Below are 23,147 nucleotides of genomic sequence, written 5' to 3'. Positions count from 1 at the left end.
TGATATGAAGACAAATATCTAAAATTTTGCCCAGTTTTGAGATTAAGAAATTGTTTGACAGTCTTTTTTTTTCTTTTTTTAAAAACGAATTTATTTATTTTAGTTGGAGGCTAATTACTTTACAATATTGTGGTTGTTTTTGCCATACATTGGCATGAATTGGCCACGGGTAAGAAGAGATGGCAAGAATACACAGAAGAACTGTACAAAAAAGATCTTCATGACCCAGATAATCACGATGGTGTGATCACTGACCTAGAGCCAGATATCCTGGAATGTGAAGTCAAGTGGGCCTTAGAAAGCATCACTACAAACAAAGCTAGTGGAGGTGATGGAATTCCAGTTGAACTATTCCAAATCCTGAAAGATGATGCTGTGAAAGTGCTGCCCTCAATATGCCAGCAAATTTGGAAAACTCAGCAGTGGCCACAGGACTGGAAAAGGTCAGTTTTCATTCCAATCCCAAAGAAAGGCAATGCCAAAGAACGCTCAAACTACCGCACAGTTGCACTCATCTCACACGCTAGTAAAGTCATGCTCAAAATTCTCCAAGCCAGGCTTCAGCAATATGTGAACCGTGAACTTTCTGATGTTCAAGCTGGTTTTAGAAAAGGCAGAGGAATCAGAGATCAAATTGCCAACATCCGCTGGATCATAGAAAAAGCAAGAGAGTTCCAGAAAAACATCTATTTCTGCTTTATTGACTATGCCAAAGCCTTTGACTGTGTGGATCACAATAAACTGTGGAAAATTCTGAAAGAGGTGGGAATACCAGACCACCTGATCTGCCTCTTGAGAAATCTGTATGCAGGTCAGGAAGCAACAGTTAGAACTGGACATGGGACAACAGACTGGTTCCGAATAGGAAAAGGAGTACGTCAAGGCTGTATATTGTCACCCTTCTTATTTAACTTATATGCAGAGTACATCATGAGAAACGTTGGACTGGAAGAAGCACAAGCTGAAATCAAGATTGTCGGGAGAAATATCCATAACCTCAGATATGCAGATGACACCACCCTTATGGCAGAAAGTGAAGAGGAACCAAAAAGCCTCTTGATGAAAGTGAAAGAGGAGAGTGAAAAAGTTGGCTTAAAGCTCAACATTCAGAAAACGAAGATCATGGCATCCGGTCCCACCACTTCATGGGAAATAGATGGGGAAACAGTGGAAACAGTGTCAGACTTTATTTTTCTGGGCTCCAAAATCACTACAGATGGTGACTGCAGCCATGAAATTAAAAGACGCTTACTCCTTGGAGGGAAAGTTATGACCAACCTAGATAGCATGTTCAAAAGCAGAGACATTACTTTGCCAACAAAGGTTCGTGTAGTCAAGGCTATGGTTTTTCCTGTGGTCATGTATGGATGTGAGAGTTGGACTGTGAAGAAGGCTGAGCGCCGAAGAATTGATGCTTTGGAACTGTGGTGTTGGAGAAGACTCTTGAGAGTCCCTTGGACTGCAAGGAGATCCAACCAGTCCATTCTGAAGGAGATCAGCCCTGGGATTTCTTTGGAAGGAATGATGCTAAAGCTGAAACTCCAGTACTTTGGCCACCTCATGCGAAGAGTTGACTCATTGGAAAAGACTCTGATGCTGGGAGGGATTGGGTGCAGGAGGAGAAGGGCACGCCAGAGGATGAGATGGCGGGATGGCATCACTGACTCGATGGACGTGAGTGTCAGTGAACTCCGGGAGTTGGTGATGGACAGGGGGGCCTGGTGTGCTGAGATTCATGGGGTCGCAAAGAGTCGGACACGACTGAACGACTCATCTGATCTGATCTGATACATGTATCCGCCATCCCGAACCCCCTTCCCTCCTTCCTCCCCAAGTTTCAGACAGTCTTAAGCTTGCCTTTTAATATCTAACAGGTGCAGAGACAGACTTTATTTTTTATGAAGTGTAATTCCTTTTATTCAATATAATTTATATTTTATTTCAGTTAAATTAAGATTAAGTAATTATATATTTAATATATATATAGTTTTAATATAGTTTTAATTTATATAGTTTTTATTTAGTTTTAATTTTTATATAGTTTTAATTTTGATGGCAATGTAAAGGATAAAAATAAAATGCAATCACATTCACCATGTACTAAATTTGTATGTAATTTTACAAAAGTCTTAAAAATGAAATGCAAAGAATTACAAAGTAGAATAAAATATTAGTTTTTTTCTTCAATGAACTATGAATGGTTTCATTGGACTATGAAGATGAAATGAATTTTCAGAAAAAATTTTAAAGTACAGACATATAAAATTATAACAGGATCCCAGCTTAAGGATATTGGTTAGTCAGAGTTTTGTTGATTTTGTTAGTAGTTTCAAAATTGTTTAAGGTTATTCAGAACTACAATTCGATAATGCATACAGACCTAACCTAGCAAATAAAGAACATGAAAAAAAAAAGCTACTGTTTCCTTTTCCATGGGTGTAATTTGATACATAGGAAAGTTTATCAACTTATATTTTTTCTAAGGGGTAATATGTGGGTTCATATTATGGAAAATAGGGTGACTTCTAATACTGTAAGCTCCTTTCTTACTTTGATTATCCTTGGGAGCAAACTACTGTTGTAGTTGTAATGAGTTGTACACAGGCTTGATTTTCCTAGTCAAGATGTCCCTCCAGTCCTATTAATGCTTTCTTTTTGGTAACAGTGAGAAAAAAGTTGTAATTAAAGATGCTTTTCCTATTTCATCCAACATAGTCTTGAGACATAGAACAATTACTTGCAAAACAAACAAACAAACAAAAAACCTTGCAAGATTTGTTTTCCTTTTAAAGAAAGAAAGTTTAGACAAGTCCTTCACTTTCTATTCTGTATCCACTTCTGCCTTTTTCTTTTGTACCTGAGTTGAAAGCAGATGTTCCATAAAGAAAATGTGACGCCTGAGATTTCTAACAATACTTGGGCTACTGTTAATACCGTTCAACTCTACTGTGTCAGGAAGGCAATAAGAGAATTTGAAGAAGGGAGAGTTTGTCAATAGCACATAAATATAAGATAGAAAAAGCATATCTTTGAACACCATGTAAAAAAAGAAAACAGACTATATAATACAGAAGGAAGCATCTGAAAGTTAGAATTTAGGAAAACCTAGGTTCTGGTTCTGCTTCTTTTGCTTGTTAGCTGTTTGACGTTTGGTTAATTTGCTTAGCTTCTTTGAAATTCTACAAATACACAATGGGAGTACTAATACTGCCTTATAGGTTGGTTGAATGGATTGAATGAGGTCATGTATGGAAAATAACTAGTTTGTAGTGGTATTAAATGGAGAAGGCAATGGCATCCCACTCCAGTACTCTTGCCTGGAAAATCCCATGGACGGAGGAGCCTGGTAGGCTGCAGTCCATGGGGTCACTAGGAGTCGGACACGACTGAGCGACTTCACTTTCACTTTCATGCATTGGAGAAGGAAATGTCAACCCACTCCAGTGTTCTTGCCTGGAGAAACCCAGGGACGGGGGAGCCTGGTGGGCTGCCGTCTATGGGGTCGCACAGAGTCAGACACGACTGAAGCGACTTAGCAGCAGCAGCAGTGGTATTAAAATGACAGTTACTGTTTTAACAGTGTCCTAAAAGAGATTATTCTATCCAGGAATGACCTAGGTTGAGAGTACAGGTATTTCTTTAACTTTGTATTTAGCACCTACTCTTCACAACCTGGGAACAGTGTACAACTGTCATCTCAATAAAATAGTATATCTCTTAAGGTAATTCTTTGAATCAAACTGAACAACCTAGTGATGATCTAGGACACCCCAACAAAATTCTCCTAGTAGTCTCCATATCTCAGTTCATTTTTTTCTGGAAAGTTGCTATTTAAATAACACAGTGGATTGATTATGGCACTGGAAATTATGATATTTCTTGGTAATAAAGTATATTCTATGGCTGTGACTTAGTGACTCTCAGAACATTTAATAAGGAAGGAAATTTAGTAGTCTTTAGCTCAAGAAGGCAATGGCACCCCACTCCAGTACTCTTGCTTGGAAAATCCCATGGACGGAGGAGCTAGTGGGCTGCAGTCCATGGGGTCGCAAAGAGTCGGACACGACTGAACGAGTTCACTTTCACTTTCCACTTTCCTGCATTGGAGAAGGAAATGGCAACCCACTCCAGTGTTCTTGCCTGGACAATCCCAGGGACAGGGGAGCCTGGTGGGCTGCCGTCTATGGGGTTGCATAGAGTCGGACACGACTGAAGCGACTTAGCAGCAGCAGCAGCAGCTCAACCTGAATTTAGTAAACTGTGTCAAAGGACATAGTGAAACACAGAAAGCTGAAATGACTTTACCAAGTTTCTGTAACTAGTTAGTGGTAGAGCCAGGGCTAACTCAGTTTCCTAATTCCTAATCTAATGTTTTTCCACCACTCCTCTCAAGATGATAGAGCATTAGTTTGTACCTTGCTATAGAAATTGGGATTAAAAGTTTATTTGAAAAAAAAAATGTGTACAATATATACATACCTGATAGGCTTCTACAACCAGATTATTGAGGTTTGCAGCCTTTGATTCTATTTCACCAGCAATGGTGCCAGGCAAGAGGGGTAGAAGGTCCTAGAAAACATACCAATAGCATTCACTAAATTACAACTATGTACAGTGGCTTAGCAATCAAGAAATATTTAAAAATCTTATAGGTATCAATGGAAGATGAGTCATTGCATGAATAAAAGTTAAAACACAAGAAAAAATATAAGCATCTAACTAAAGCAGCTAAAACATATATACCTGAAATGATATGTATTTGTATGTGCATGAGTGTGTGTGAGTACTCAAGTTACATGCTGACTTAAACCTTAAAGTATAGACCACAGAACCTGGTCCCAAGAGATTTTAAAATGAAAACGGTTCTGAGGGCAAATAAATTTGATAAGTTCTGCATATGGTTTCTTCTACATAGAGACTCAAAATGTATACCCCTGCCATTCAGAAATAATTTAGCATTATTATAATAACTGCCACATTCTCTAACATTTACTTAATTACAAAACTGTTTTCTCATGTAACATAAATATTTTGCAGAACTGCTTTTCCATGGAGAGGTCTTTAGGACATGTTTGTCCAGACAGGAGAAAAAAAATCAAAGTCACAAATGGAAGTTTCATCGAACAGGTGTTCTGATGGTCCATAAAAAATGGACTCTAGGTATTCCTAGAGAGAAAAGGAGAATTAGTAAAGGCTTAAAGGTTTACCGAAGTTGTAGATTAACTAAGAATAGTGAAGTAACTAGTTTTACTAGAGTGAATGCTGCATATTTATATGGAATCAGATTATGAAAAGTCTTGAAATGCATTTATATATCATTTTATCATTTACAAGTATCACTGAGTTCTTGCTGTATGCCAGCTACTACTTGAACAATATGCTACTACAAATAATTTAGTACCTCAGGTACAAGGGAGATATATTTGTCAGACATTTTAAAAATCCATTTATATAACTTTTATTAACTAGCATCATATGCCACTTTGGAAACGCTAAATTATTAGGCCACATAGTTTCTACCCTTAAGGATCTCACAGGAATGTAAATGACAGTTTCAAAAAATAATGTTCTCATGAAGCAATGGTCATATATATGGACCCTAATGCGAGGAATACTGAGCAGGCATTTGAGGGCTGGGGAAATTTGTCAGGGACTGTTTCCTGGAGGAGGTGATTCATGAGTTGTGTCTTCAAGGATGAGTAAGAGTTAATCAACTAATAATGGAGAAAGGCTTCCAGGGATGGGAGATAAATAGCAAGAACAGAGTTACAAAGGAAAGAAAGAGCCTGGTGAGTGTGTTCACAGAGGAATTAGAAGCATGACTGGAGGGACAAGTTTAAGGCAGTCAGCTTTGGGGGATGAGGTCCGCGAGGCAAGCAGGGACCCACTCGCCTCATGTGCCATAAAAAAGGCTTGATCCTCTAGATCAGAGGAAACCACTGGAGCACTTTACTCGAAGTGTGATTCAAATAGCTCATCCTGCAGCCAGGATTGGGGAGATGGGTTAGGAAGCTGTTACAACTCAGACAAAGGTGATTAATAAAAATGTCTGTGAGCAACCAAATTGAGTGACTGCATGGCATACACAGGACTCAGCAGAGCTTGTTACGCTTTTAGAATCTGTTGATTTTTACTTTGCATGCAATTCAGTTAATAACAAACCGGGTTTTATGGTTTAACAGTCAGTAGAAATTTTCTTAAAGGAGTAGGAAGAAACTGCTAGAGCCAATATCACCATCAAGAAGTAATAAAGAGCAGACAAAAAAGAGCAAAACAATAAAAAGCTGCTCAGATCAGATCAGTCACTCAGTCGTGTCCAACTCTTTGCGACCCCATGAATCTCAGCATGCCAGGCCACCCTGTCCATCACCAACTCCCGGAGTTCACTGACACTCACATCCATCAAGTCAGTGATGCCATCCAGCCATCTCATCCTCTGGCGTGCCCTTCTCCTCCTGCACCCAATCCCTCCCAGCATCAGAGTCTTTTCCAATGAGTCAACTCTTCGCATGAGGTGGCCAAAGTACTGGAGTTTCAGCTTTAGCATCATTTCTTCCAAAGAAATCCCAGGGCTGATCTCCTTCAGAATGGACTGGTTGGATCTCCTTGCAGTCCAAGGGACTCTCAAGAGTCTGTCTTCTCCAACACCACAGTTCCAAAGCATCAATTCTTCGGCGCTCAGCCTTCTTCACAGTCCAACTCTCACATCCATACATGACCACTGGAAAAACCATAGCCTTGACTACACGAACCTTTGTTGGCAAAGTAATGTCTCTGCTTTTGAATATGCTATCTAGGTTGGTCATAACTTTCCCTCCAAGGAGTAAGCGTCTTTTAATTTCATGGCTGCAGTCACCATCTGTAGTGATTTTGGAGCCCAGAAAAATAAAGTCTGACACTGTTTCCACTGTTTCCCCATCTATTTCCCATGAAGTGGTGGGACCGGATGCCATGATCTTCGTTTTCTGAATGTTGAGCTTGAAGCCAACTTTTTCACTCTCCACTTTCACTTTCATCAAGAGGCTTTTTGGTTCCTCTTCACTTTCTGCCATAAGGGTGGTGTCATCTGCGTATCTGAGGTTATGGATATTTCTCCCGACAATCTTGATTCCAGCTTGTGTTTCTTCCAGTCCAGCGTTTCTTATGTTGTACTCTGCATATAAGTTAAATAAACAGGGTGACAATATACAGCCTTGACGAACTCCTTGTCCTATTTGGAACCAGTCTGTTGTTCCATGTCCAGTTCTAACTGTTGCTTCCTGACCTGCATACAAACTTCTCAAGAGGCAGATCAGGTGGTCTGGTATTCCCATCTCTTTCAGAATTTTCCACAGTTTCTTGTGATCCACACAGTCAAAGGCTTTGGCATAGTCAATAAAGCAGAAATAGATGCTTTTCTGGAACTCTCTTGCTTTTTCTATGATCCAGTGGATGTTGGCAATTTGATCTCTGGTTCCTCTGCCTTTTCTAAAACCAGCTTGAACATCAGCAAGTTCACGGTTCACATATTGCTGAAGCCTGGCTTGGAGAATTTTGAGCATGACTTTACTAGCGTGTGAGATGAGTGCAACTGTGTGGTAGTTTGAGCATTTTTGGGCATTGCCTTTCTTTGGGATTGAAATGAAAACTGACCTTTTCCAGTCCTGTGGCCACTGCTGAGTTTTCCAAATTTGCTGGCATATTGAGGGCAGCACTTTCACAGCATCATCTTTCAGGATTTGGAATAGTTCAACTGGAATTCCATCACCTCCACTAGCTTTGTTCGTAGTGATGCTTTCTAAGGCCCACTTGACTTCACATTCCAGGATATCTGGCTCTAGGTCAGTGATCACACCATCGTGATTATCTGGGTCGTGAAGATCTTTTTTGTACAGTTATTCTGTGTATTCTTGCCATCTCTTCTTAATATCTTCTGCTTCTGTTAGGTCCATACCATTTCTGTCCTTTATCGAGCTCATCTTTGCATGAAATGTTCCTTTGGTACCTCTGATTTTCTTGAAGAGATCCCTAGTCTTTCCCGTTCTGTTGTTTTCCTCTATTTCTTTGCATTGATCGCTGAAGAAGGCTTTCTTATCTTTTCTTGCTATTCTTTGGAACTCTGCATTCAGATGTTTATATCTTTCCTTTTCTCCTTTGCTTTTTGCTTCTCCTCTTTTCACAGCTATTTGTAAGGCCTCCCCAGACAGTCTTTTGCTTTTTTGCATTTCTTTTCTATGTGAGTGAAATTCAATTTGAATTTTAAGCTTAGAGGTTAAGAACACAGGATTTAGGCTGTTAGGAAAGTATATAACCTCCCTAAATGCATTTGTTTCCTTCATGTTTAAAGTGGGCATATTAGTAATATTTTCCTTTTGTTAAGAGTTTTAAGAGTATCAAATGAATTAATGTTAATAACTCAGTGCTTGACAACAGTAAGTACTCAAAAAGTGGAAGCTGTTACTATTGTTAGTAAAGTGATTTGGGCATTTAATATGAGTCCAAGCTCTACTTCTGTGGATATAACAGCTGTTTCCTTAAAACGAATTCCATGGTATGTAAATTTTGGAAAACAGGGAATTACATCTTCACTGTAGGAAAGAAATGATACAATTGCTAAGGGATGAAATGATATAATTAAAGTAGCACTTTCAGATGATAAATGTAGTAGTCAGATATTAGGGAAACTGGTGACGGGAACACCAGCTTTGTGGCAAAGGCAAATGAATTCAAGTAGCTGTTGAAACCAAAAGAAAAAATAGTTTATTTGAAATACTAAAAAAAAAAATAAGTAAAGGACATTGTGGGTACAAAGTAAAAGCAAAGACAACAAAGGAGATGAAGATCCAGTGAATAGACATGTGTAAAGAAAATTAGGGTATCACGCCATTGTAGAAATGAAGAAAAGAGAGCTTCCTGGAAAAAAGAATCTAAAAGACTGCAAGGAAAGCTTTAGCAGGATCACAGAAGTTCTATATTGGGGGTGACAGGAGGAATCCCATGGGATGCTGCCAGAGTGACACAGGTGTCAAATGTCTATTCTGCTTGTAGGACTCACCTGGCTAAAAAGATTCTGGACAAAACCAAAATTATTCTTATGTAGGAAGGCTTTGACTGAGTCAGCCACTTCCATGGCTCCTCTTATTCCTTTATTAGATGACCTAGACAAAATCTAGGTATGTTGGTGCTAGATTTGTTGAAAAATACTGATGCTCCCCAATCTAATCTATTATAAAGATATGCCCATGGATTAGAATAAGCAGAAATGTGGACATGGTATAGTTGGGGTGTGAACTATGTTTCACCTGATGAAAGTCTTCTCCAACATTGTCACAGTCAGTACCAAGTCTGTCTACAGTGTGGGAGACCCAGGTTTGATCCCTGGGTCAGGAAGATCCTCCAGAGAAGGAAATGGCAACCCACTCCAGTACTCTTGCCTGGAAAATCCCATGGACGGAGGAGCCCGGTAGGCTACAGTCCATGGGGTCACAAAGAGTCGGACATGACCGAGCGACTTCACTTCACTTCACTTCACTTCACTTCAGTACCAAGTACTATCAGTGCCCTCTGTTGCTGCTGCTGCTGCTAAGTTGCTTCAGTCGTGTCCGACTCTGTGCGACCCCATAGACGGCAGCCCACCAGGCTCCCCCGTCCCTGGGATTCTCCAGGCAAGACTCCAGAGTGGGCTGCCATTTCCTTCTCCAGTGCAAGAAAGTGAAAAGTGAAAGTGAAGTCGCTCAGTCGTGTCCAACTCTTAGCGACCCCATGAACTGCAGCCCACCAGGCTCCTCCATCCATGGGATTTTCCAGGCAAGAGTACTGGAGTGGGGTGCCATTGCCTTCTCACTAGATTCTAATTTTAGGTTTGCAAACATAGAATTTGTATTTATTTATACTTAAATGTTAACTTAGGGCACTGTGTAGTATACATTAGTTAATATAGTATTAAATTTAGATTGTACAAAGTATAAGAACCCCAGAATCCTTACCTGGGGTTCTGAGAAGTATTCTAATTTTAACTACAGATGCAAACATTTTAATTTTTACATTTTGGGAGTTAACATACCTTATACCAATGAAATTGTTTTCCTTGAACTGCAAAGATGACGTTAATATTGTTGTCTATTAACTTTTCTGAAAGTTGGCCTAGTGAGGGATGTTCCTGTAATGAGAAATGAGAAAATGAGATAAAGAAGGGAGTGAAATTTAGTGCATCAGTTCCATACACTTCCAAACATCTGTTATATGGAGAACTGTATGATTAACATAAAAATGTATTGGGTTGGGAAGGATTATTGTTTTACTAGAGGCATTTAAATTACTAAAAAAATAAGGTTAACATCAAAGTATTAAGGATATTTTAAAGACAAAACTTCCATAAAAATATCAGAAGCTCAGAAAAATGAAGAGGGTTGCATCCAACATAGTACAAAGTCTTTAGTACCTTTTAGGTTAACATTGGACTCCAAGTGACATAATTAAAAGATTATCTAATATTCAGAAACAGAGACATATTAGTGACAATCACATTCTGAGGTGAAATTCAGTAACAAGTGTTGAAATGCAAATATATTAATGTATATATGCATATATATTTGATGGGCTTCCCAGGTGGCGCTAGTGGTAAAGAACCTGCCTGCCAATGCAGGAGACACAAGAGACCTAGGTTCAGTCTCTGGGTTGGAAAGATCCCCTGGAGGAGAGCCCAGCAACCCACTTCAGTATTCTTGCCTAAAGAATTCCAGGGACAGAGGAGCCTGCTGGGCTACAGTCCATAAGGTTGCAGAGTCCGACACAACTGAAGCATCTTAGCATGCATGCATGCAATATATATTTGCTATGTAACATGGTGTAGTACAAAATCTATTTAAAAGAAGAAAATCCTGTATTCAAATCCTGGTTATCAGTTTATGATAAAAATTGTATCTAGCTGTACTAGGAATATTTTCTAATGGCAACAACTGCTTTTCAAATATTTTTGCTTTGACAAAAAATAATCAGAGTTTGCCAAGCATTCCCCCTTCTTAATTTTTAAAACCATTCATATTTTATGGAAAAATTAATCCACATGTTTTTGACCAGCTTATACTTAACACACATAAAATCAATATACACAATGGAGTATTATTCAGCCATTAAAAAGAATACATTTGAATCAGTTCTAATGAGGTGGATGAAACTGGAGCCTATTATACAGAGTGAAGTAAGCCAGAAAGAAAAACACCAATACAGTATACTAACGCATATATATGGAATTTAGAAAGATGGTAACAATAACCCTGTGTACGAGACAGCAAAAGAGACAGTGATGTATAGAACAGTCTTATGGACTCTGTGGGAGAGGGAGAGGGTGGGAAGATTTGGGAGAATGGCATTGAAACATGTAAATATCATGTATGAAATGAGTTGCCAGTCCAGGTTCGATGCACGATACTGGATGCTTGGGGCTGGTGCACTGGGACAACCCAGAGGGATGGAATGGGGAGGGAGGAGGGAGGAGGGTTCAAGATGGGGAACACATGTATACCTGTGGTGGATTCATTTTGATATTTGGCAAATCTAATACAGTTATGTAAAGTTTAAAAATAAAATAAAATTAAAAAAAAAAAAAAAAAAAAAAAAAAAAAAAAAAAAAAGCAGTTCCAAAATGTAAGCAGTTTTTGGAGCCTTCTTAATTTCTTTCTCCTCCTCAAAAACAGGGAAAATTATTTTTTCTCAGAAGATCATTAAGAAGGTCAGTGTATTTTTAAGCTTAAAAGAACACATTTTTTAACCCTAGAAAGAACTGTTTTAAAAGAAAATTTTAAGTACCTTGAGGCCAATTTGTTAAAGTTACAAATGCTTAACAGATGTTTAAATAAACCATTGTTAACAAGAGAGTTGTGGATTAATGGCCATTGTTGAACCCTTTCCCCTTTCTCCCATGAAGCACAGTATCTTTTAAGTATTAAGTATTTTACCTTTTATGTCTTGTATTTCACTAGCAGGAATACTCCCTCTCAGCCAGCTGTCCTGGTTTGGTGATGTCACTACTCCTCAGCCTTAACTCCCCCTCTGCTGCTGCTGCTGCTGCTAAGTCACTTCAGTCATGTCTGACTCTGTGCGACCCCATAGACGGAAGCCCACCAGGCTCCCCTGTCCCTGGGATTCTCCAGGCAAGAACAGTGGAGCGGGTTGCCATTTCCTTCTCCAATGCAGGAAAGTGAAAAGTGAAAGTGAAGTCGCTCAGTCGTGTCCGACTCTTAGCGACCCCACGGACTGCAGCCTACCAGGCTCCTCCGTCCATGGAATTTTCCAGGCAAGAGTATTGGAGTGGGGTGCCATCGCCTTCTCCGTAACTCCCCCTCTATCTAACCCATTACATATTGTTTCTCTAAATGTTGAAAAAAATTAATAGAAATAACAAGAATTTCATGGCCAAAAGGGAGAAGAGAAAGCAATGTGCCAAAGCAGCACCTAAGTAGTTAAGGGCAAAAGGATTCCTTTCACATTTTTATTCCTCACCAACACCTTCACTGTGATTTGTGAGAAATAACTTAAAATGTCAGAAGGAAAGAGGAGGTAAGAAAGATTAAACGGAAACAGTTTTGGTTAAAGAAATAACTGTGTAGAGATGTATGAATTTTAATAATGTACCTATGTAGTGACAAAAAATAAGCATTTAAGATTCTCCATAAAACTGAGATTCATTATAAAAAGTTATATGATAATATAGAATTTGAAGTATTGCATATCATAATAAGATATGAAAAAATGTCTTGGTTAAGTGAAAGCACTCAATTATCTGGATTATTTTTTCATTACTTTTTATAAATCGATTTTTAGATGACAGAGCATGAAAACAATCTGATAGCACAGATTTATTTAAAGATGAAGACTTATGTGTTGTCAGTCTCCATCTCTCCCATTGGCCTGTTTTTCTATCTATATGGCTGCACAGTGATAATCTCATAAGCCTGTGTTTCTCATCAGTGGCACTATTTACATTTTGTGTTGTGGTGTGGGACTATCCTGTGTGTTATAAGATACTCAGCGATGTTCCTAGCCTCTACCTATTAGATGCCAATATGTCCCTCCTCCCCTAGTTGTAACAACCAAAATATCTGTGGACATTGAAACATCTTCATGGAGGCAGGATACAAAATTGTTCTGGCTGAGAGCCATACCAGGAGCAGGGCCCTGGAAATAGACCACTTGGGGCTTCAACTCTTGGTTCTGCAATTATTAGCTCCATGACACTAGGAATCTGTCTTTACCTCTCTGTGATATAGTTTTTATATATGTAAAAGAGGTATAAATACTAGTATCTAGTATCTACTTCGCAGGGTTATGGTGGGGATTAAATGGGTTAACACGTGTTTAATTTACCATTTTCTAATTATTAAGCCCAAATTAATGATAAGTAGGGGCTCATGATTTTGGGTAGACTCCAGGAGTTGGTGATGGACAGGGAGGCCTGGCGTGCTGCGGTTCATGGTCGCAAAGAGTCAGACACGACTGAGTGACTGAGCTGAACTGAACTGAGGGGCTCATGTCCTGATGTCACATTGCTTGTCATTTACCTAGACACTGCTATGTTGGGCTGTGTGACCACAGACAAGTTCCTGATTCTTTTAGTGCTTCCATCTTCTCACTTATAAAATGGAGGTAATAGCAATATCTATACTTCACTGGGATGTTGGATGGTGCTCCCTAAGTGTAAAGGAGCAAATACCGTAGCTGCTTAATAAAAGACAGCTTTCAGTAAAAGACATTTGGAGACCATTACTAAAGGCTATGGCATCCCACTCCAGTACTCTTGCCTGGAAAATCCCATGGACGGAGGAGCCTGGTGGGCTACAGTCCATGGGGTCGCTAAGAGTCGGACACGACTGAGCGACTTCACTTTCACTTTTCACTTTCCTGCATTGGAGAAGGAAATGGCAACCCACTCCAGTGTTCTTGCCTGGAGAATCCCAGGGACGGGGGAGCCTGGTGGGCTGCCGTCTATGGGGTCGCACAGAGTCGGACACGACTGAAGCGACTTAGCAGCAGCAGCACTAAAGGCTAGATGCTGGGCTGTTGGATATGCTTTGACTTGCCTCATGTATTTACCTTTTGCACCTGGCTCCTGAAGTGTTTGAATTTGTGGCTCCTGTCAACATGGTGTCCGCTGCATTCTTGATATCCTTAGTTAGTGAATGAGGGGCATGGACTAATTATTTTTTGTAAGCTGTTCAATGAGAATGGTAATAAAAAATTTTCTGCATTTTTAAACATGATTTAACCAAACATAATTTATTTACAACATTCTATTTCATAAATATGTTCATCAGTTTTTGTTTTTGTTGAGTTACTTTGCGAAATCATTATTTTTTCTCATTTTTAGGGGCATTAGAAGCAGTGTGAGTCTACTTTGAGCCTAGCCCAGGTGATTCTATGTGCAACTTTGCTTTCACTTTTTAGGAAAAAAAAAAAAAAAAAAAAAAAAAAACACCTAAATACTGTTCGCAGAAATACTTTCCTGGCTAGTTTTCTGCAAGCATGAGAAGCATTCAAATTAGGTCTACTCTAATTTTATTATTGAAGTCCTTATTGTTCACATGGCATTTACAGTTCTAACAGATCGTAGAGTAGCAAGCTAAAAATCAGGCATTTTGCTAGTTTTAAAAGCTGTGATACACACACATGTACATATTATTTTAATTGAAGTATAGTTGCTTTACAATATTATATTAGTTTCAGGTGTACAACATAGTGATTCACTGTTTCTATAGATTATAAGCAATTAGCTATAATAGCCTAGCCTACAAAATATTAGCTATATTCCCTGTGTTGTACGTTACATCTTTGTATCTTATTTTATACCTAATAATTTGTACCTCTTAATTCTTTTATCTTATCTTGCCCCTCCATCATCCCTCTCCCTGCTAGTAACTACCAGTTTGTATCTGTGAATCTGTTTCTGATTTGTTATAGTCATTCATTTGTTCTTTTTCCAGATTCAACATATGAGTGAAAATGTTCAGTATTTGTCTTTCTCTGTCTGACTCATTTTACTCAACATAATACCCTCTAGATCCATCCGTGTTATTGCAAATGGCAATAGTTCATTCAAGAGTTGCGTAAGACTCCATTAAAATATATATATATATATATATACACACACCACAAACTTCATTTATCTCTTGATGGCCAGATTGCTTTCCTATCTTGACTTCTGAACACAGTGCTCCTATGAACATTGAGGTACATAGATCTTTTTGATTTTCATTTTCTTCAGATATATATGCCTAGGAGTGGAATTGTTGGATCGTATCTTAGTTCTATCTTTAATTTTTTGAGTAATCTCAGTACTGTTTTCCATAGTGGCTGTACCAATTTAAATTCCCACCAATAATGCACTATGATTCCCTTTTGTTTACATTCCTCTTCTATATTTGTTATTTGTGGTCTTTTTGATAATAGCCATTCTGACAGGTATGAGGTGATATCTCACTGTGGTTTTATTTTGCACTTCCCTAATGATTAGTGATGTTGAACATCTTTTTTCACATGCCCGTTGGCCATCTGTATTTCTTATTTGGAAGAATGCCTATTGAGGTCTTTTGCCCATTTTTAAAATACATGTGTTTGTTTTTCGATATTGAGTTGTATTAACTTAATATATTTTGGATATTCACCCCTTGTTAGACATATCATTTGCAAACATCTCACATTTAGTAGGATGCATTTTCATTTTGTTGATGGTTTCTTTTGCTGTGTAAAAGCTTTTCAGTTTGATTAGGTTCCATTTGTTTTTATTGCTTTTGTTTCCCTTGTCTGAGGAGACAGGTCTGAAAAATAGTACTAAGATCTTTATCAAAGACCATACTGCCTGTGTTTTCTTCTAAGAGTTTTGTGGTTTCTGGTCTTACATTTAGGTCTTTAATCCATTTGAGTTTATTTTTTAATATGATGTGAAAAAAAGAATGTTCTAGTTTTATTCTTTTGAATGTAGCTCTCAGTTTTCCCAACACCATTTGTTGAAAAGTCTGTCTTTTCTGCACTGTATATTCTTGCCCCGTTTGTCATAGATTAATTGACAATATGTGCATGGGTTTATTTTTGGACTGTCTATGTATCTGATCTATATGTCTGTTTTTGTGTCAGTACGTACTGTTTTGATTGCCGTAGCTTTGTAGTATAGTCTGAAGTCAGGGAGAATGATACTTCCAACTTTGTTTTTTTCTCTCAGTATTTCTTTGGCAAGTTGGGGTCTTCTGTGATTGTATATAAATTTTAGAATAATTTGTTTTAGTTATGTGAAAAATGCCATTGGTAATTGAGAATTTGCATTACATCTTTGGGTAGATGGCTTTGGGTAGTATGGCCATTTTAACAATACTAATTCTTCCAACTCAAAAGCATGGGATATCTTTCTATTTCTTTCTGTCATTTTCAATTTGCTTCATCATGTTTTATTGTTTTCAGAGCATAGGTCTTTCACCTTCTTGGTTGTTTATTCCTAGGTATTTTTATTCCTTTTGATGCAAATTTAAATAAAGTTGTTGTCTTGCTTTCTGTTCCTGAGAAAATATATACTAATATATTATTAGTGTATAGAAAAGTAACAGATTTTGTATATTAATCTTGTATCCTGAAATTTTACTGAATTAATTTATTAGTTTTAATAGTTTTTTGATGGAGACTTTATGGTTTTCTATATATAGTATCATGTTATCTGCATGTAGTGATATAATGATTTATGTTGATCAGAGATATTGACTGGTATTTTTTTTTTTTTTGGTATTGTTTTTGTCTGAGTTTGGTTTCAGGGTGAAGGTGGCCCCATAGAATTAATTTGGAAGTGTTTGAAAGTGAAAAAAATGAAAGTGAAAGTTGCTCAGGAAATGGTGTTTTCTTTTCAATTCTTGGAAATAGTTTAAGAAAGATAGATATTAACTCTTCTTTGTATGTTTGGTGGCATTCTCCTGAAGCTCTTTGGTCCTGGACTTTAGTTTGGGAGGTTTTGATTATTGATTCAGTATCAATACTAGTTAGTGATCTGTTCAAATTATCTATTTCTTCCTAATTCAGTCTTGGAATATTATGTACTTGTAGGAAATTACCTATTTCTTCTAGTTTGTCCAATTTGTTGGTATTAACTGTTCTTAGTATTCTCTTATGATCATTTGTATTTCTGTGATTATAGCAGAACTTCTCTTTCATGTCTTATTTTGTGTATTTGGGTACTCTCTTTTTTTTTCTTAATTATCCTGGTCAACAGTTTATTAATTTTATCTTAAAAAAAAAAACAGCTCTTGGTTTTGTTGTTCTTTTCTATTGTAGTTTAATAAATTAAATAAACATCAATTTATTTATTTCCGCTTTAATCTTTATTATACCCTTCCTTTTGCTGACTTTGGACTTTGTGTTTGTTTTCCTAATTCCTTTAGATGGTAAGTTAGGCTGCTTATTTAAATTTTTCCTAATTTCTTGATATAGGCCTGTACTATAAACCTCCCTCTTAGAACTGCTTTTGGTATATCCCATAGATTTTAGAGTTTTGTGTTTCCATTTTTATCTGTTTCAATTTATTTTCTGATTTCCTCATCAATTTCTTCATTGACCACTGATTTCTTACTAGCATATTGTTTAGTCTCCATGTCTTTGTTCTTTTCCCACTTTTCTGTCTGTAAGTGATTTCTAGATTCATGTCATTGTGGTCAGAAAAGATGCTTGATATAATTTCTATCTTCTTAAATTTGTTGAGGCAATTGGCATGTGGTCTCTGGAGAATGTTTCATGTATACTTGAGAAGATTGTGCATTCTGCTATTTTGGGGTGGAATGTCCTGTAGATACCTACAACTGTCTAATGGTTCATTTAAGGCCACTGTTCCCTTATTGATTTTCTGTCTGGATGATCTCCCCAGTGATGTCATTGGGATGGTAAAGTGTCCTACTATTATTGTATTACTGTCCATTTCTTCCTTTATTTCTGTGTGTGTGTGTGTGTGTGTGTGTATTCCTGTATTGGGCATATATATGTTAATAAGTGTAATCTCCTCTTGTATGGATCCCTTTACATTATATAATATTTAATGCCCTTATTTGTCTTATGTTACAGACTTTCTTTTAAAGTCTACTTTGTCTGATACAGGTCTGCTGCCTCAGCTTTCCTTTGTTTCCGTTTGTATAGGGTATCTTTTTTCAACCCCTTACTTCCAGTCTGTGTATCTGTAGCTCTCACTTGAGTGTCTTATAGCAGCATGTAGATAGTTTGTTTTTTTTTTTTAATCCAATGAGCCACCTTATGCCCTTTGATTGGAGCATTTTGCCCATTGATATTCAAAATTATTATTTGTAGGTATGTGCTTATTGCCATTTTGTTACTTTTTTCTGGTTGTTTCTCTGTTTTTGTCTGTTTTAGTCTGTTCCTTTGTAGTTTGATGATTTGCTTTAAGTAGTATGCTTGTGTTCATCTCTTTTTAGTTTTAGTCTCTTTTTAGTTTAGTAGTAGACTTTATTTTATTTTTTCTTTTTTTTTTAATTTTATTTTATTTTTAAACTTTACAAAATTCTATTAGTTTTGCCAAATATCAAAATGAATCTGCCACAGGTATACATGTGTATGACTTTAGTTCATCTCTGTTCATTTTAGCTTTTGTATACCTATTGTAGGTGTTTGATTTGTGGTTGCCATGGAGTTCATACATGTTGATGTGTAACTATGTTGGCTTATTTTAAGCTGATAGTCATTTAAGTTTAAACATACTGTAGAAGAGCTAAATTTTTTACTATTCCCGTTCTACCTTTTGTGTTTTTGATATCATGTTTTACATTTTCATGCCTATCCCTTAACTACTTATTATAGTTTTAGTTGATTCTATAATTTTGTCTTTTAACCTTTTCACTAGCTTATTTAAGTAGTTGAACTACCATGTTGCTATATATCTGCCTTTACCAGTGGTGTTTCCCCCTTCCTATAATTTATTTCTTTGTTACAGCCTTTTCTTTTTCATTTAACATTTAAGTTTGGATAATATTGATTAACTCTCTTAGTTTTGCTTATCTGAGATGCTCTTTATATATCCTTCAATTCTGAATGATAACTTGCTGTACAGAGTATCCTAGCTTGTAGGGTTTTTTTCCTTTCAGCACTTTTAAGTGTGTCATGTCACTCCCTTGTTTTGTAAAACTTGCTGTAAAATCAGCTGATAGCCTTATGGGTGGTCCCTGTATGTGACTCTGTTTTTCTCTTGCTGACAGTTCTCTCTTACCTTAAACTAAACGTTGTAACAGTATTAAAAAAAAAAAAATTGCATATAAACTTAAAACTTTCTAGGTGCTTTTTGCCTGGGTGAAATTCCCTTTACTTTGCTGATGGTGCATGTTCATAAAACCCAGAGGTGCTAACAGTCTAAACTAATCTTATCTGTTTAATTTTGAAATTTTTTTATACAGTGTTAAGCAGAGAAAAATGAAGTATGAATCAGGAAATAGGGTGAAAGTTTTGATTATATGCTTTAGTTTAGCCATATTAGAATTAACTTTATTATTCTTATGACATATTAGTAATTTCTATGAGACTAAATAAATTAAAGGACTTCCGGGGAGTTAAATGAGAGGAGGAGTGAAGAATCACTGACCTTAAAATGATGAGGCACAAAAAGAAAAAAAAGGTTCAGAGACAGAAACACCAAATCTAAGCTACTAAATACAATTAGCAGTGTGGTAGGATCTCACCTATTTGCATCTCTCCATGAGGACTGAGAGTCACAGCAATATTTAAAAATCTCATTAATAATGGTTTGTTGTGTGACCTGTTTGCCTCTTCCAAATACTTGCTCCCTGGGCCCGTTTCATTGTTATTGGAGACTCTGGCATTACTCGTAGTTGAGGGTGGGGGTGAATGGTTGTGAAGAGGGCTCTGAATGAGGTTGGGAATCACCCTGGAGGAGCTGGGTAGGGAAACAGGATGAAATTCTAAAGCCTCAGTATCAACAACTTGTCTTCTACACCATTAATAATTTTTATACTAACCTCTACCATTTTAGAATTAATTTTTAAATTTTAAACTGTTATAAATTATAACTGGTAAATTATAAAACTATATTACTACTCAAGTTTTTCATTCTGGCACTTGGAGAAAAAGCAGTGGAAAATGTAATTTAGTTAATACTATAACATTATTTGCCAATGGTCATATATAAAATATAGCAATGTTTAAATATAAATTATTTAAAATTTTATCTCATCATGTAATATATATAAGACAAATTATCTACTTTATTTATTTATTCTATAAGTAAGACTGCAACTAGAAAGTAGAGTAAAATTTACACCAAGAACTTCACCACCTTATTTCTTCTAGGTATCCCTTGAGACAGTATGGCAAAGAAGTTAAGAATATGTATTTATTAAAAGATTGAACTGGATTAAACCCTGATTCTGCCACTGATTAACTTTTTAGCTGTGTGTCCTCAGTCAAGTTTCTTAATTTCTTATACCCTCAGTTTTTCTGTTTATAAAAGAAAGATATTTATGACTACCTTACCAAGTTGTTATAAAGATAAATTTCATATAGTATGCACTATACTGATACTGTATGTAGCAACAGTGATTTCAGTTAATAAAATCTCAAAACATGGTAGATGTTACTATTCTGAAATTCACATTGATCCTCATGAAATAGCTATGTGAATAAGCAGTAGAACTCTGGATGATGTAAATTAGACATATGAAATGCCTTTTATCAATTATTACCTTTTATAAATGAAAGAACCAGAGTCTTGGACCAAGAGGCCCAGATACTATTCAACATTACTGGTATTGGCTGCTGGAGATGAAACTAAGAAGCAAAATATTTTATTGCTTATCTAAACTTTATCTTTTCAAATTCCTCTATAATGGCTGAATAGGAGAGAATAGAAGTCATTTTAATATGAGCAGATAAATATGCTTCGAGTTAGGCTCAGGGTAGCTTTGGATAGAGGAGGTTTCAGAGCAGTAGTACATCTTGTGTGTATAAATGCACAGTCAAGGGATCAATCAAAATGCTTCAGTTTCTTTTGTTTTAGGGCAGTGTCCCTGGAAATGAAGGGAATAAGACTTCTTAGGAAAGGCATCCTTAAAACACAGGCCTGGGATAAATGAGGTAAAATATTCTTCTAAGGTAGTAGCAATATTGGTTTATTCAGTAGCTATCAGTGACATGTGGAAGGTATCAGTGACATGTTCATTCTTTTAAGTAGGTAAAACAGTGTTCAAGAAGACAAATACATTTCATGATAGTTTGTCCAAATTCCTGATATATGAGTCCAAACACTGTGTAAAATTCCACCAGAATTATACTTTGTTTCTATAAGGTTATATGGCATGGAATATGTCTAAAAGTATGAGAACATTTCTTTGCTTTAAGGAATCCTTCCTAGATGAGCAGCAGCACCATCTAAAGTACAGTTGTGGAGAGCTGACTTCAGTGACTTGGCAAAACTTTAAAAGGATAATTGCAATGCATTTTGAGAATAATGTAATTATTATTTTTCAAAAAAGCTTGTACTTTTCTCACAATAGAATGGTTCCTCTTGTCTTCTCTCAACTCCCAGTAAATGAATTAGAACTCTATCTCAGATTAAAAGAGATTGAACAGAAGGAAAGATAAGAAATGACTAAAATGGATGAATCTACTGAAGTGAAATGTGACTGAGTAGGAGAGAATCAACAATGAGAAAGACACTAAGGGAATAATTCCAAATCCTAGATTTTAAAATTCATATTCTAGCTACTTTAAAAATCTTTAAATGTTGAGGTTGCTTTCAAGAATCGAAACCAACCAAGGGTTGATCTTGTTTTATGTGGTAATGCAGTTGTTCCTTTAGACTTTCAAAAAGTCTGGTAGGGCATTTAAGATGAACTAACTAAAACTATTTAAATTTCACTTATAGGAACCACACACATTTCATCATAATTTATATGCTTCTGATATTACATTTCCCAAACTGTGCATGAGGTGTCTTCAAGCACTGTGGTACACTCACCAGGGTGCTGCAAAATATCTTAAATATTTAAGGGAAGCATAGTAATACTTGACATCTGTCAAGTATCCATGAACTACCAGCTGGAAGTGGTTCACTGCTTTATGATTACATTTGGCTCTGTTCTTTTACATGATGTCATATCTTAGCAAAACTAAGCAGCATGAAAATCAGTATGTAACAGAAAATGAGGGTGGCTATGTCCTGTTTGATTCCAAGGCTTGGGAAGTTCCCATTATAACTAAGAATGACACAAATGATTCATCTATATTATTGTTTTAACTGGCTACTAGGTTTTTAGAACATAAATAGTTATGTTATTTGGCCCTAACTACTTAATAAACAGAACTGTCAGGCTGTCTGTTTGTTTTGCCTATGTGTACCAGGGTAAAGATTTACTAAGAGCTAGGTGCCACAAATTTGGAAGCTTTTGTTCTAACATTTGCATGCATGTATAAACAGGGATCACATCAAAAATAAATGATGCTTTATGCAATTGATTTTCTACATGTAGAATAGCTAATGTTGGGAAATATGGCTCTAGGAGATTGTATTTAAATATATGATTCAGAGGTGAAACTAACCCTCAGGAAGCTCCCTTCTCCAGGCGATCTTCACGACCCAGGAATCAAACCCAGGTCTTCAGCATTGCAGGTAGATTATTTACCATCTGAGCCACCCAGGGAAGCCCAAATACAGATAAACTTCAGAAGGAAGGAGTGAAATATAAAATATTGAAAGCCAACCTTGTTTTACTCCTTTTTCCCCCTAGTCTATACTTAGATTCTATTTTTCTCTGAGGATTCCTCAGGCCAAATACACTTCTCTTCATCTCTAATATGTTTTTCAATACTAACCCTGTAGAACTAGCTACAAGTAGTCAGGCAAAGGTATATGTATATGCTCTTTTCCTTTGAAGGTTCTTCAGTTGCATAAAAAAGTAAGCTTTTCTATCACTTTTATTTTCATAAATTATACATTGTTTTGTAGGATATTGGCGAGTCAGCTACTAGATGTTATCCATGTATTTCAGCCTTACATTTTATTGATCAAAATTTATAGATTGCATTGTTCTGTAACTTGTCTCTCATGACTTGTCCTGACTCTGGATCATGACCCTTTAGGTAATTTCTTGGTACAGGGACAGCTGAATTTGCCAATTTAAACTTAT

The 23,147-nt window shown here is 36.7% G+C and overlaps 1 protein-coding gene across 1 annotated transcript in view; it reads right to left on the bottom strand.

Moving 5' to 3' along the window:
• The window catches only part of ITGB8 (integrin subunit beta 8), a 103,203-nt gene that overhangs the window by 18,503 nt on the left and 61,553 nt on the right, over positions 1-23,147 (bottom strand). The window contains exons 7-8 of the mRNA XM_055589952.1: positions 10,043-10,138; positions 4,480-4,569 (exon numbers count right to left, since the gene is read on the bottom strand). Coding sequence (XP_055445927.1) covers positions 4,480-4,569; positions 10,043-10,138 — 186 coding nt within the window. The remainder of the gene's footprint in view (positions 1-4,479; positions 4,570-10,042; positions 10,139-23,147) is intronic.

This window comes from Bubalus kerabau, chromosome 8, assembly GCF_029407905.1.
Source record: "Bubalus kerabau isolate K-KA32 ecotype Philippines breed swamp buffalo chromosome 8, PCC_UOA_SB_1v2, whole genome shotgun sequence".
NCBI classification, from domain to species: domain Eukaryota; kingdom Metazoa; phylum Chordata; class Mammalia; order Artiodactyla; family Bovidae; genus Bubalus; species Bubalus kerabau.
This window is presented reverse-complemented; position numbering and strand designations above follow the sequence as displayed.